This window comes from Sciurus vulgaris (assembly GCF_902686455.1).
Source record: "Sciurus vulgaris genome assembly, chromosome: 10".
NCBI classification, from domain to species: domain Eukaryota; kingdom Metazoa; phylum Chordata; class Mammalia; order Rodentia; family Sciuridae; genus Sciurus; species Sciurus vulgaris.
Window position 1 is genome coordinate 113,363,721 of NC_136470.1, and position 16,658 is coordinate 113,380,378.

The window sequence follows — 16,658 nt, forward strand, 5'->3', positions numbered from 1 at the left end:
GTGTGTCATATTGCACTCGGAATGCACTCCTACAGGCCTGGGCACATCCAGAATTTTCCTGAGTCAGGTAAAAGGCCTAGGACCCTAAAATCACATAAAATTGTGGCTTTTGGAAAGGTCAGGGGAAACATGCTTGGTGTGTTAGGTGATGATTTATTTGGGAAACATCACACCAACTTGGATGGCTTGGCTTTCTGTTCTAGAAAGCCTAAACAAGAGACCAGGGGAAACTGGGAAGTTTGTCTTCTAAGTGGAAGGGTGTGGCAGCTATTATTCCTATTGAGAAGACCATGGAGTCAATCTCTCAGAATGTGTGATGGTGTCATGGAAAGAGCCAGCAAGCAAGATGTTCTAGGTTCACTCCACCTGCTAGGACCAATCTGATTTGTTGCTGCCTTACAACTAGGCTGCAGACAGAAATTCTTGGGATGAGTTTAAGGGGACTTTCAATCACTTTTAATTCCAAAACTATCTGACTAAGTTCTCTTCACATAATGGTTCGTTTTCTGACTACTGCCTGTCTTGCACAAAGCCCTCTGTGACAATGCCACAGGTCATTTTTCAGCCCTGGGAGAATGCAAACTACATTCTGGTTAAACTGTGCTCCAATATAGCAAAACTGATGGATGAAACAAGTGCCTTGATGGTGGAGAGATAATAACATTTTTACAGGGCCTAATATGAATCTTGAACATGCATTATGCTGAAGGAAAGGGATGGTACAAAAGTTAAAAGTTAAATGTTCAAAATGAAAGAGGTAAGTTCATTTTGGAAGCACTAAATGCAGAAGAGTTTTGGAGATAAAGACCAACTTAAGAGTCACTAAAATAAATTATTGTTAATAGTCTCCCCCAAAATTCCAGATTTCCTCAGTTACTAAATATTATACAAACACAGCAAGAACTAATCATTAGGTTATTCTGTGAGCACCAATAATTTTGGACTGCAATTCAACTTGCAAAGGTCATCAGTGCCCTTGGAAATTTTGCCCTATTCTTTGCTTGAAAGACACAGTGAATTACAGGTATGCTGATTTTCCTTTTCTGGCACATGAACACTTAGGAAAGGCATTCCTTATACCACAGCACCTACACCCAAACACATAAGTTTAAACAAGTATGAATTTGGAAATGCAGCACTGAATGATGGCTCTTGAAACACAACTTCAGAAATATAAACAAAAATATCTTGCTAAAATACAAATATGAATACCCAATATGGGCAAAACCAGTATTCTGAAAAGAGAAAATTGTGAGGAATCACTTAAGATATCACAGGACTTAGCAGGAAAACAGATCCTAAAGTATTTTCAAATATCCAATTCCATTTTTTGTTCTTATAGTTGCTTATATGCACCACAAACATACCATAAACTTTGTCTCTGATTTCATCTTTTAATATGATTTCTTTCAAATATATATATATTTTTTGTCATTCCTTCCCCTACCAAGCACGATCCAATAATTCCCAGAACCATAGTAATTATGAGAATAGTGCATCCTTCACCCAATTCTACACAGCATATTTTAGGAACGTTGATCACACTTAGCGAAATCTATAAAAATACTTCAAAATTATTGAGACTAAATCTCAAATACACCATTTTTTTCCTGATAGATATCAGCAGAGTATAAGATATGTATTCAGTCACAATTCATACACTTTTACAAAAAATAGTACTCTTCAAAATACCAAGCACAACAGAACGAGAAATGCAGGGCCATGGGCAGCTCTTTTCTGTCTTCACATCTTGGTATTCCAGCTGATATTGAGGTTGACTTGAAAAAGGCCCAATTGTAAAAGTCCATTCTTTCTGTCCCAGAAGGCTAATTCTTAACAAGAATCACTGCAATTGAAATTTTGAGTTTCATGCCACTAACCCTGGTGAGCATTTTCTTTTTTTAAATTTATTTTTATTGTAAACAAATGGTATACATGTTGTTTCTCTTTGTACATGAAGTAAAGGCATACCATTTGTGTAATCATGCATTTACATAGGGTAATGGTGTTTGATTCATTCTGTTATTTTTTTCCTTCCCCCCCACCCCTCTCACCCCTCTTTCCCCTCAATATAGTCCCTCCTTCCTCTATTCTTGCCCCTCCCCCATTATGTGTCATCATCCTCTTATCAGCGAGATCATTCATCTTTTTTGGGGGGGATTGGTTTATCTCACCCTGATATTCTACAACTGCATCCATATACATTCAAATGCCATAATTTTACAGTTTGGCAACAATAAACATAGTGTGCAACCAAAAACACACTTGGAAGTAATATTGTCAAACTTTGGGAGCCAAGTGGGAAAAATAAAGAGAGAAAATATGCCATGGTTCATTTTCATCCACCTGTGAAACTTTTTCAAAAGAGTCACAAAATCACAGCTATTCTCCCCCTGTGTACAGAAGGCACATTTCAGGAAATTGTAAGCTTATTGTGCTAGTAAAGCACCCTGTAAGGTAGGATCACCAAACTTTGGGACCAAAGTGTGAATGATGAGAAGAGAAAATATGCAATGATTCATTGAAATTCATTCGTGAAACTTTTTCAGAAAATTCACTTAGATCGCAGCTATTCTCTGCCTGCATATTGAAAGCACAGGTCAGGAAATAATAAACTTATTGTGCTAGATAGAGCACCCTGCAATGTTAGATCAACAAACTTTAGGGGCAATGTGGGTATAATAATTAGAGAAAATGCCCAAAGTTTCACTGAAATCCATTAGTGAAACTTTCTCAGAAAAGTCAAAGTGCAGCTATTTTCAACAAGACTATTACAGTTATATGGTCTGTAAATATAATGTGCTATCAAAAGTACACTTGTAAGTAGGATCACCAAACTTTGGGAGTCAGGTTAAAGTGTTAGAATAGAAAATACCCAAAGTTTCATTGAAATCCACTCGTGAAACTTTTTCAGAAAAATCACTTCATGTGCAGCTTTTCTCCTCCTGGTTATGGAAAACACAGTTCATGAAATTGTATACTTATTTTGCTAGAAAGATCACTCTGCAAGATAGTATGAGCAAAGTTTGGTGGCAATGTGGTATGATGAGAAGAGGAAATATCCAAAGTTTCACTGAAATCCATTAGTGAAACTTTCTCAGAAAAGTGACTTAAAGTGCAGCTATTTTCAACATGCATAATACCATTCTGCCACCCGTATACATACTATGATAGCAAAAGTACACTTGGAGGTGGGATCACCAAATTTTGAAAGCAAAGTGGGAATAATGGGGAGAGAATATACCCAAAGTTTCATTGAAATCCATTAGTGAAACTTTCAGAAAACACTTCAAGGGCAGCTATTCTCCAACTGCATTTGGAAAGTACATTTCAAGAAATTGTAAACTTATTGTGCTACTAAAGCACCCTACAAGGTAGGCTCACCAAACATTGAGAGCAAAGTGGAAATGATGAGAAGAGAAAATATGAAAAGTTTCGTGGAAATCCATTAGGGAAAATGTCTGACAAAAGTCACTTAAATTGCAGCTATTTTCAACAAATATATTACTGTTCTTCCACCTGTATTCATAGTATGCCAAGAAAAGTACCCTTGGAGGTAGGATCACCAAACTTTGGGAGCAAACTAGAAATGTTGAGAAGAATGAATACCCAATGTTTCCAGAAGAGTCACTTAAACTACAGCTATTCTCCACCTGCACATGGAAAGCACATTTCAGAAAATTGAAAACTTATTGTGCTACCATGCTACCAAAACACCCTACACGGAAGCATCTCCAAACTGGGAGCAAATTGGGAATGATGAGAAGAGAAAATATGCAAAGCTTCAATTAAATACATTGGGGGAACATTTTCAGAAAAGTCACTTGAGTGCAACTATTCTCTGCCTGCATATGGAACGCACAGTTCATATATTAGTATACTTATTGTGAAAGAGCACCCTGCAAGGTAGGTTCCACAGTCTTCCATGGCAATGTGGGTATGATGAGTAGAGAAAATGCCCAGAGTATCATTTGAATCCATTTGTGAAATAAATGTAGAAAAGTCGCTTAAAATGCAGCTCTTTTCAACAAGCATATTACAGTTCTGCAACCCGTAAACACAGTGGGCTACCAAAAGCACACTTGGAGGTAGGTCATCAATCACTGGGAGCAAACTAGGAATGATTAAAAGACAAAATGCCCAAAGTGTCATTGATATCCATTTGTGAAACTTTTCAGAAAAGTTACTTAAAGTGCAGCTATTCTCTGCCTGTATATGGAAGGCACAGTTCAGAAAATTGTAAGCTTTTTATGAAAGAGAGATTCCCTGCAAGGTAGGATCAACAAAGTTGGGGACAATATGGGCATGATGAATAGAGAAAAAGTCCAAAGATTTATTGAAATTATTCATAAAACTTTTTCAGAAATTTTACCTCCAATGCAGCTACTCTCCGCCTGCATATGGAAAGCACATTACATTAAATTGTAAGTTTTGTGCTAGAAAGAACACCCAGCAAGGTACAAATAGCATGACACCTATTGTGTCCTGAGGAGTATTCTCAACTCAAGGACTCCCTCCCCTGGACATTGACTAACCTGAAATCCCTACAGAGACTTTTCAGAAAAGTTTCACGAAGGATTTCAATAAACTTTGGGCAATACAGTTCTCTGCAGTTTCACCATGGTCCCAGACAATGGTGCTCCTGGTTACAAGGGATATCTTCTTACCTACATTGGGTCTGAAATATCCTGGAATGTGCTGTTTCTGTTAGAATGCTCATTCTGTACACACTCACTCTGTTTGCAGTGAGAACAGTGTGGTTTGAATTTGGATGTAGTAGAATAAAGCAAGAGCACTTTCAAGCACCAGAAGAAATGTATTCATTTCAAAGCATTTATACCACTGGTTTCTGGGATATGCTGTTAAATTGAGTTTTCTGGAAATGTTTCAATAATAATTTCATTGAGACTTTAGAAAGTGTTCCTCTTTAAAGTTTTACTCTGCTCCAAGAAATAAGTCCTAATAGAGGTAAAAGTGCTCTCATGAGCCCAATTTGTTACTTCACCTGATCTGTTTTTGAATATGCTCACTGAGAACACCATATGAGTGCTTAACGGTGTAGTTTCAGCAAGTAATTTCAACCCATATGCCCTCGCTCTGTTCTGAATGAGAACACTGTGCTTTGAATTTGGATGAATTAGCACAAAGCAAAAGTGCTTTCAAGTAGAAGAAGCAACAGTTTCATTTCAATGCATTTGTGCCATTGGCAACTGGATATGCTGTTAATTTGTTTTCTTTTTTTTTTTTCTTTATACACAGGAATGATTTATTTTACACATTAGTCACTTGAACATTAGCCTGTGAAATTAAAAACATTTAATATGTCTCAAGAATGAATTCCATAATGATATGTTTGCACATTAACCAGTATGACAAAGTAGAAGAAATTTAAGATTATGATAACAGTTCAAAATAAGTTTACAAAACAGGCACTTGGAAGTCAACTACTGTGTAATTTTCACAGTCAGTGTAATTTGTACGCATCTCATTTCATCAAAGGTTATCAACTAGTGAGGCCAATGTTCCTTTGATGTAGACTCACAAACAGGTTTAGGTTCCAAACACTGTGTTCTGGTTGTGATACATGCAAGACAGACCCTAAATAAGAAAACTCTTCTGAAAGAAAAAGAAAAACAAAAAGCAGCCAGGAATGAAAGCATTTACAAGCATTTGAATAAGGCCTTTAAATAGAAGTCAGTGTTTTAAATCCCTTCATTCTCAGGTAAGGGATTAAGAGGCCGAGAGAGAGATTGTCTTCGAGGGTGAGGATACTGGAGGTTGGCAGTGTCAGCATCGAAAGAGGGCTCTGGCAGAGGAGGAGGAGGAGGAGGAGGAGGAAGGAGCTGGGCATAACTGGACCATCTCGATCCAGCCCGTGGGGAATCCAGAGGGGGGAAGAAATACCTGCAACAACGGAGACAGGAACAAAACACCAAAACAAAACAAAACAGGGAGAAAAAAAAAGAAAAGAAACAAAAACAAAACAGAAGAAAAAGAGAAAAGTAGTAAATACAAAGAGAACCAAAGAGGAGAAAACACATGCTGGGAAAAAAAAAAAAAAGCTTTAGTATATTCATGCCAAAACTAACAGAACATAATAGCACAAATCAAGACCCTTACTCAAATCAAGATTGCTTAAGGAAGTATAGAAACTTGAAGGAAAAAAATACAATCTGTTAAAATATCAAAGAAATTATCAGTGTGAGTGTTACAAAGACATTAATTTTATAAATTTAAAACCATTTCTAACCCCTCAGAAACATATCTGATGCCATTCTGTAAATTTACAAACCTAATGTGCTTTTTTACTTCGAGCAATGCTCCATCTGTAGCAGCAGGCACACATTTTTTAGTGCATACATGATACTGAAAACCAATTTGAATACACTTTTACATTGTATGTCTGGCTATTGCAACATACTTTTGAAGAAATACAATCATTAAATATACTTATTTTTTCTGCAAAAACCTTAAAATAGCTACAGAATTTTGATATGTAAAAGGACTCAAATAATTATTATGCCCTATTATTATTATTGCGCCATTGTATAACTTATCCATAATACTTATGCATTTTAGCAAATGTAAAGATTTATAGCTAGAGAATATGAACAAACTGAAACAGCAAACTAAAGAAAATCCTGAGACATGGAATGTGAAGTTAATTTGCATGCACACTTTTAGCAAAATTTTAACTATTTCCAAATTGTGTCTAGAAGGAAACTTTAAGCCATGAAATCACATCACAAAAATATTCATGCACATTATCAGAAACATTTAAGTCATTAGGGAATATGAATTGGAAACTTATGAAGGTGTTTCTATTTCCCACCAAATTATGAATGGAACAATACCAAACACTCCACTTGGCTACAAACTGTATGGTCAAATTCCTTTCATCTTACTAAGACTACTAATTTCCTCTTTAACGAATATTTTTGAAATATTACAAATGAATGACAGTTGTATGAAATAATATCATTTATAAAGCAATTCTACAAAAGGTAAACAAATTAGCACTCAAAACAATCTTATGAAAAATATTTATTCAATCTTCAAATTAAAATTATAAAAATTCATCATGTTTAGCTTATTTAGAAAACAAAAGAAATATATCTATATTCTCCAAATGGAATAAAATCGTTTCTTCCCTCCTCCCAACCAGTTATAAGGATGGTACCAATCCTTTTAATTTTTAAATCCAAATGCTTCAGGAACATTTCAAAAAATTGTTTTGATGACAATGTCTCAACAAAAAGCCTCTCCAAAGATTTCAAGAGTTTCAAATAGTGTCAATAAACTGACTATACAAAAAAAAATGATATCCACTGCATTTCTAAAGGCCTTTTGGGCTGCGTTTAGTGGTAAGCAAGCTGCTGTTGTGTCTCCGGAGAGGTCAGAGGGTGCAGGGAAGGGGGAGAGGAGCTGGCGTCCCATTCCTGTGTGCATGCAACAAGCAGCAAGACAGCAAAGTTACTCCAGTTAGCTTGTACTCAGCTGTGCTTTCTGCTGGCAGAAGATCCATTTAATGAGTTCTGAAGACTTGGAGTGGTTGAACCTAGGGAAGGGTTTGAGTTTCCTTGCTGAGAACTCCCACTGACTGGGCTCCTATTACCTTTCAAAATGCCAGTGCACTTCCAGTTGTCCATATAATTAGCTTTCCACAATCTTACACAGCCATCATCTCCCGAAGATGCCAACACTGTTCCAGTAATATTCCAACTCACTCGCCAGACCTGAGAATTATGATTATCAAACTGAGCCACTATATGGATTTCAAATTTTGTTGGCCCACCAGAGGAAGTAAGTTCTTTCCTCACAGGCTTTAATGTAAAAATTCTGACATCTTTGGTTGCTATTGCTAGAATATGGAAAGATCTTCCCAAGTTTGGAGCAAATGGCAATATCATGTACAGGATCAGTGACTGTCATAAGAGTTTCAGCTTTTGCATATTTCCTGGTGTTTTCATAGTACTCAAAAATCTGAACCTTGGCCATTGCATTTGGACTGCTGTCGTCCCTGCCTACGGCTATCATGGGGGAATGAGCACGAGAACTTGAAGGGTTCCAGGAGATGCAACTACAGCTTAGCTTACAAGAGATTTCGTGCTGCAGAGACCACTGGCTGAGATTCATAACATCTGGTGCCTCATATATTCTCACTACGCCATCTGCTGAGCAGGTTGCTAACATAAGACCCATGTGTTTGGGAGCAAACTTCACGTCAGTCACGGATGTTCTGCTATCCACTAGAGTTGTCCTCTTCACCCAGTGACTCTGTCCTCGCAGTTTGTCATTGGATTCTCCTACTATTTCTTCCCACACAGCAGCTGTTCGGTCAAAAGAACAGGAAGCCAAAACCTGTCCAAATTCAGGATGGGCCCACTGTGTGTCTTCCAGCTAGCAGTACAATGCCAATCTCCACTTTCACTTTTGTCCCAGACCTGGCAGCCCTGCTGTGAGGTGCCCAGACACAGGAAGGCGGCGACCCGTCTAGTGAGCACACAGAACAGGCCAGGGCGGGGAGCAGGGCAGCGGCGACCAGCTGGGAACCGAGTTCGCGCTGGGACGACCCGAGTCGCCGCCCCCGAGGGCGGCGCGGCCAACCACGCAGACCGCTGGTACGGGACACGCTCAAGCGACCCTGGCGTCAAACTCCAACGCGAGAAAGACCAAGCGTGGCCCGCGGGCGCTCGGGCGCCATCCCGGACGCGTCCAGCCCGGCTCCGCACTGCACCGCAGGCCCCGCCCGGGTCCCGTGGGCACGCCGCGCTCACATCCCAGCACCGCGGCTGCCGGAGCGGCGTCCGGGGAACTCGCAGCACAACTCCCGGCGGCAGGAGGGGGAACCTCGCTGGGCCGCGCGTGTCCTTCCTAGGCCACAAAGCGGGCTCTGATCCGAACCTCGCGAGGAGCCAGGTCCGGGCTGAGGGACGCGGCGGCACAGACTCCCTGCGGGCGGCCGCAGCCCCGCGGCGGCCGAGCGCGCACGAGGCCAGGGCTCGCCCCCAATTTGTGTTTTCTGAAAAAGTTTCACCAGCAAATTTCAATGAGACTTTGAGAAATTGTTCCTTTCAAAGGTGCTCTCTGCTCTAAGAAATTGATCCTAATGAAAGCAAGAGTTCTCTTGTGAGCCCAGTGTGTATTTTAGACCTGAAGTGACTTTCAAATGTGCTGACTGAGAACACTTTGTAAGAGTTTAAACGGGAGCAGTTTCATCAAGCATCTTCAACCTCAATGCTCCCACTCTGTTCCCAGTGAGAACACTGTGGTTTGAATTTGGATGAATTAGCAAAAAGCAAAAGTGTTTCAAACACAAGTTCAAATTCTTTGTAACATTCAAAGAGGCACTTAAATTGAAACAGCAATTGAACTTGAAGTGAATTTTCTGGAAAATTTTAAAAAATAGATTTCAATGAAGCTTTGGGCAACTGATGTTCTCTGCATTCAAACCATGGTTCCAGAAGATGGTGTTCCTCATACAAGGGATATATCATTACTTGTTCTTACATTGGGCCTGAAATATCCTGGAATGTGCTGTTTAACTATAGCTTAGGAATGCCAAAGAGCAGAAATTTAATCAGGGACGGTTCATACAGTATTCACTCACTCTGTGTGCAATGAGAAAATTGTGGTTTGGAGGTGGTGGCACAATCTAAGAGCACTTTCAATCACCAGAGGAAATGTTTTATTTCAAAGCATTTGTACCATAGGTTTCTGGTATATGCTGTTAAATTGAATTTTCTGGAAATGTTTCAATAATAATTTCATTGAGACTCTCAGAAAGTGATACTCTTTAAAGTTTTACTGTGCTCCAAGAAGTTAGTCCTAATGGAACCATAAGAGCTTTTATGAGCTCCATTTGTTCATTTGGCCTGAACTCTTTTCTGAATGTGCTGAGAACATCATAGAAGTGCTTAACAGTGTAGTTTTAGCAACAGCTTCAACTGTATGTTCTTGCTCTGTTCTCAATCAGAACACTGTGGTTTGAATTTGGATAAATTAGCACAAAGCAAATGTAATTTCAAAATCAAGATTTCCCTGTTTCATTTTGATGGGTTTGTAACATCGAAACAGTTCATTCAAAGGGGAACTGCACTTGAAATTAGTTGTTTGAAAAAGTTGCACATATGAATTTCAAGGAGTCCCTAGGGAAATTGATGTTCTACCATGTTCCCTGAAAATGGTGTTCCCAGGTACAAGGGATCACTTGCTATCTCTGTTCGTATGTTGATCTTGAAACATGCATTGAATGTGCAGTTTGAAGACAGCATAGCATTTCCAGAGAGAAGTTTCAGAAAGCTGCTTCAACCTGTGTGCCCTCACTCTGTTCTGAATGAGAACAATGTCCTTTGAATTTGGTTGAAGTCGCTCTAAGAGAGAGTGCTTTGAAGCGCCAGAAGCTGCAGTGTCCTTTCAAAGCATTTGGCCATTGCCACTGGTATTTGCTGTTAAATTGTGTTTTCAGAAAATGTTTCACCAGTGGATTTCAAAGAGACTTTGAGAAATTGTTCCTTCAAAGGTGCACTCTTCTTTAGAAAAATTGATCCTAATAAAAGGAAAAGCTCTTTTGTGAGCCCAGTGTATATTTGGAGCCTGAAGGAGTTTTGAATGTACTGGCTGAGAACAATTAATAAGTGCTTGACGGGAGCTGTTTCAGCAAGCAGCTACAACCTGTACCCTCCCACTCTGTTCTGTTATAGTTAGTGTTAAATTGTGAGTTGTATATGGGATGAATATTTATATAAGGTAACATGTATATTAACAAGAATGTACATGTGAAAATATGAATACAACCATATGGAAACATATGTTTTGAAATTCAAAGGGTATACTGAGTCATATATGTACACTATTTTTAAATTGTGGTATGCCTGTTTATGTTATATAAATAAATATGAAATACTATATATGTGAATATACCATTGATATTTGAAAATACAAGTAAAAATACAAGTAAATATTCCTATTGTTATACATGCTTTTATTTAAAATTAGATATAGGTATAGGAATAAGATTAAATTTTAAGTTGGTTTAGCCAATAGATGTGTATATGAGGAAACATGAATATTCATAAGTATGTGCATGTAAAAATACATGTAAAAACATTAAAATACATGCTCTGAAACAGGGAATGGTATCATGTGAGTTGTATGAACACAGTGTTTCAAAAATTTATGGTGGGATCTATGCATATATCATAATGTGTATGTAATTATGTGAATGCAAACATACCATAGATAACTGAATATGTAAGTTAAACTAAACATAAGTATTCATATTATTAAACATGCTTATATGTAAAATTATGGTAGGTAGAGGGGTAATTTTGTTTTCCTATTGAATTTGGGGTTGGGATAAGTTTAAGTTTAGGGAATAAATATGGATATTAGAACACAAGAATATTCATAAGAATTTTCACATGAAAATGTGTATGATACATATTTAAACATATATGTTCTAAAATGGGGGTTTAGAGTGAGTCATAGGAATATACTTTTTAAAATTTATTAATGTTACACTTAACATATACATTAATATATATATGCTAGTACATATTTAATAAATGTATATATGTCAAGATGCGCATAAATATGCATATTAGCATAAGCACTTTTACATAAAATTAGATCTATATTGGATTAGATTAGGGTTAGAATTCAATTTTGGGTTGGGTTAGGGTTTGGTTAGGAAATTAATATATATATATCAGTAAATGTGAATTTTTTTTGGGGGGGGTGCTGGGGATTGAACCCAGGGCCTTGTGCTTGCAAGGCAAGCAATCTACCGACTGAGCTATCTCCCCAGCCCAGTAAATGTGAATTTCTATAAGAATGTATGTGTGAAAATATATTTGAAAACATACATGAACATGTTGTCTGATAAAGGAAAATTTATAATGTGAGTCATATGAGTATACTTTTTCAAATTTGCAGATGCAAGGATATATCATATAAATTAATCTGTAATATATATAAATATGCCATTTAATGATTGAATATGTAAATAAAAGTAACATAAATATTCATATCACTGTAAAAACTTTCACATAAAATTAGGTTTAGGTATAGGGATAAGATTAGAGTTAATCATAAAATTTAAGTTGTTTTGGGAACAAATATGTATATTTGGAGAAATGAATATTAAAAATGTGAAAATATGTATGAGAACATATAAACAAAATTTTAAATAGAGAATGGCTTTGTGTGAATTTTATAAATACATTTTTAAAATTTAGGAATACACTCAAATTATATACATGAATGTATAATATATATACAAATAATTATAATTGAACATAATAAATATACCATCAATATTCGCATTATCACATGTACTTTTATGTAAATTTTGATTTAGTTATCCACATAATGTTAGGATTAGTATTAATTCTTTTTTGTTTTTCATATATTAGGAATTGAATAAATATATAGTGTGAGGCATGAAAATTCGTAAACAAGTGTCTACTCTTCCCAAAATGCTGCAGGAAGGGAATTGTTAATTAATGTCCCCTGGCCCCTACCTCAATCTCCATTGGCCCTTCCCCCTACCATCTGCTTCTCACATTTTTGTCATGTCACCACCAACTCCTGGGCATAGTCATGTAGGCAGGAAGGAGAAAGGTAAGAGGGGAGAAAACAGAACAAAGGAAATCCTAATCTATAACGATGTAGGGTTGCTTACTTTTTGGGATTTTAGAACATCAGTCATGGCCCCTTTCTCCCTTCTGGTAGAAGGCTGTATTATTAACTTTAACTAAAACTTGCTTAATATGCTTGCATTGGCATGCTTCTCTGGTTGTTAAACTTCAATACCTGAGGAAGCAGAACTCACCACCAGTAAATGGGGTATCAGATTTGAGGTTCCATCCAGATATACACCAAGGTAAGCTTCTTTTCATGCACCACACATCTATTTGAGGTGCATCTTTCTGTCTCTTTCTTTTTGGAGGGCAAAAATGGGCACCTGTAGGCTACTTAAAATACTGCTAGTACAGCCACCGTCCTTCAAGACATGGGTGAGAGGTTTCCCAACCTAGGCAGTTCTCAGTCACCTGCTCTATGCAAACCAGTGATGTTGGACTCTGCTGAAGCCTTTTCCTACTTTTTTCTCTGGGCCTGGAGTGCAACTGTTGTCAGTACACACTGTCCCTAGTCCTGATCTACTTCGGATGTGTGGAGGTGAATGAGGTGTTGGAACAACTTTGGGGTTTTCTGATCTGGGCTACCCTTGTATATCTAGGGTGATTGGTTGAAAAGTGGCACTGAGGGAATGAACCAATTACCTTTCTCCTTATGGGCCGTACAACACTCCTCCACATTCACTCCCTCTTGGATGTTCCCCTTTCTTGGACAATCAAACATTAGAAATTCAAATTGTAGGATTAAGAAAAGACCTGGGATGACTAGCAAGAAAATTCCCAGGTTCCCTTTGTTTGCATAGTCTTCAGTAGTCTATCTAGAATCTCCCCCTTACTGTTTCTGTGCTTAAATGTGCTCACTGTGTTCTCTTTAAGCTGCAAGAGGGAGGCATTTAAAATCAAACCCTCCCAGGAGACCCTCCAAATAAAGGGTGTTATACACCCAACAACAAATAGATGTCCCCTGACCCTTCAGAAATTCCTTTAATCTACAGAACAAGGAAAAAAAATCAAACAATGCACAACATTTATTTTTGTCATAATCTTTTCATAATTAGGAGTTTATAGTGGCAGGGAGGAAAGCAGATGACTTTAAGTCTGAATCCTTGAAGGGGCTCTAGCATAAGACAAACTGGGACCCTAGCAATTTGCCAAAGCAGTCCAGAAATAACTCTGGCAAAGCCGTGTAGTAAAAGATGGGTATTTCTGGACCATGAGGAAGCTCAAATTTAGGGAGACAGGCCTAATACTTCTAACTCAGATGGGAGCTCCTCTCTAAACAGTATTGCCAAGTTCATTATCCTGCATACTGCAAAATTACAAATTATCAAGAAAAGTGCCTTTTATATGTTACCAGGCTTGGCCTCAATAATCTCTACCATGAGAGGAGAAAACCTTAAGGAATTACCTACTAAGGGAGAAAAATCAAGACCCCCCCCCAACTTAAGACAGATAGAAATAAATTCAGGGAGGTTTTCAGAGGATCCAAATAAATATATTGACATGTTTAAGAACTTATGCCAGCTCTTCAACTTCACTTGGAAAATTTGTGCTATTATTCAACCATCTAGAGTAAAAGCAGTCCTCAGAAACCATCCTAACTGGGATTCAAATAATGAGTATGATGCCTGGAAAACTATTATATGAGGCCTTCAGGAAAATCCTGCTATTTTCAGAGAGAGACTCAGGAAGGCAATAACAAATCACACCACCCTGAATTCAGAATCCATAGAGGGCCACCTACTTTTAAAGGATAAATTTATCAATCAGCCCCAAACATTTAGAGAAAATTATAAAATTTGATATATGGACCAAATCAATCCTTAGATAATCTCCTCCAGCTTTCATTTTCCATTGTTTTTATAATAGAGATCAAAAGGAAAAGAAAGAAAGGGAACATAAAGACAAGAAAAAGAGCTTCTTAAAGTTTATTCAAAACCTCATGTTGACAGAAACTTTGTACGCCTTGCAACAGACCATAGAGTTCACATGTTTTAGGAGTTCAAAAGTGAACTGCCTAGTCCAAAACCTTAGAATAATTAATGAAGCATTAATTTCCCTCCACCCTGTAGTTCTTTTTATACATTTTTAATTTTTACAGACTGCATTTTGATTCATTGTACACAAATAGGGTACATCATTTCATTTCTATGGTTGTGCACAATGTAGAGTTATACAATTTGTGTAATCATACACATACTTAGGGTAATGATTTCTGTCTCATTTCACCAATTTTAATACCTCCCTCTAATTTCCCTTTACATAATCTAAAGTTCCTCCAACTTCTCTCACCCCCCTCCCCTACCCCCATTATATATGATCATCCATTTATCAGGGAAAACATTCAATCTTTGGTTTTTTGGGATAGGTTTAGTCCACTTAGCATGATATTCTCCAATTCCATTCATTTATCTGCAAATGCCATAATATTATTCTTCTTTATGAATAATATTCCATTGTATATTTGTATTTGGTGGTAATGGAAGAAGCTAGATGGATCAAAGGCCTGTGGGGTCACACCCCCAACATACCCTAGAGCCTCTTCTCCTGGAAGAAGATGTTAGGATAACATTCCTTGAAATAAGAAGGCCCCTGGGACATGCTCCCTAAATATTTCCCCTTCCCATCACAGCTGAGCTGATGCTTGTCCTGAATCTTGGTTTGAACAGCCAGGATTGTTGCCATGAGAACAATGACTTCACTATCCTATCATGAGGCCCTTCTGTGATATCAGGCAGTACCTCCAAGTTACTTAGGATATCAGGGAAGTCACTCATCAAATCAACGTTGCCCAAGACCCACAAACACCCCCTGTAGTAAGAAACAAAAATGCCTTCTCTTACCTGGAATGTCCACACCTTTCAAATCCAACATGCCACATGCCAGCCCATTCCACTTTGCATATTGTAGCTCTTGCATCTCTTGCTTTCATGTCACAGAAGCACTGGTAAGCAAGTTAGGCATTTCAATTCCAGGGTTGAAGGACATTGACTGGAAGTGATTGATTGTAAGTTCAAAGCATATGCCTTTCTTAAATTAAACTCACTGTTATGAATATTGAGTGGAATTGCAGCAAACATATCTAGCAGAGGCCCGAAAATTGAAAGAGGATTTTTTATTCTGCCAGCAAATATTTTCCTGGGATCACAGAACCCACAAGCCATCACTACTTCACTTTGCATGTTTCTGTTTACACACAGGGTCTGGCTAGGTGCCTTAGGCCTTCACTAACTTAGCGAAATTGACTTTGCCCAGGAGAAACACCTTCCTCATCCTCTCCCATAACTGAGATTATAGGTAAGATTCAGCACCAACTTGGCACTGTGCATTTTTCCCAGTTATCTCCTGGTTAAAATTTCTCAAAGGGTCCAGGAGGAAAAGAAGTGTGATACAAGAATGAATACATTTTGATTGCAATAGCTTGGTGTTCTTGTGTGAATAATCCCAAATATCTCCTTTTATACTAATGACCTGAGCATATTAATTTCCCCATGTAGGACCCCCACTCCTCCTACTCCAGGTCACAATTTATCAATGGGATAATTTTCTACTCAGTGTTCAGCTACAACCTTTTTCCTCCTAAACACAGAGAGATAAACCTATCTCTTATGATACCCCTCTGGGCTGTGGGTCTTGATATGCAACCAAGGTCACTTACAGGAATGTTCTCAATAGTGCAATTAAAAATTTATTAGAAATTTTTTGCTTTGCCTTGGGGTGATTTTCCTGCCAAGCATATCAGTGTCAGACCAAAGAGGATTCGTTCACCTACCTGAAAGAGCCTCTTCAGACAACAACCTACCAATGTCCCCACATTTTGTATTCCCTTATCTCACATGAATACCCCAAAGTTGGAAAAGCACAAGTTTGAAATGGAAAAACTCCAGTTTTAGTTGGAAATATATTCCATTGAGATTTCAGCATGAAGCTGTGGTGGCAGTCAGCAGTGCTTCCAGAGTGGCCAGGATTTCTTAAGAGTAGGTGTTTCTGGAGATGAGACGTCTCTCAGGAACTGAT

The 16,658-nt window shown here is 38.0% G+C and overlaps 1 protein-coding gene across 1 annotated transcript; it reads right to left on the reverse strand.

Moving 5' to 3' along the window:
- Positions 1–7,047: 7,047 nt before the first annotated feature.
- On the reverse strand, positions 7,048–15,560 carry LOC306637674 (nucleoporin SEH1-like; the record flags this gene model as incomplete). The annotated part of the gene is given in 4 exon segments (XM_079100441.1): positions 7,048–7,898; positions 7,900–8,387; positions 8,390–9,022; positions 15,485–15,560. Coding segments are annotated over 4 exon segments (1,602 nt in total). The 3' UTR covers positions 7,048–7,493.
- Between the last annotated feature and the right edge of the window lie 1,098 nt (positions 15,561–16,658).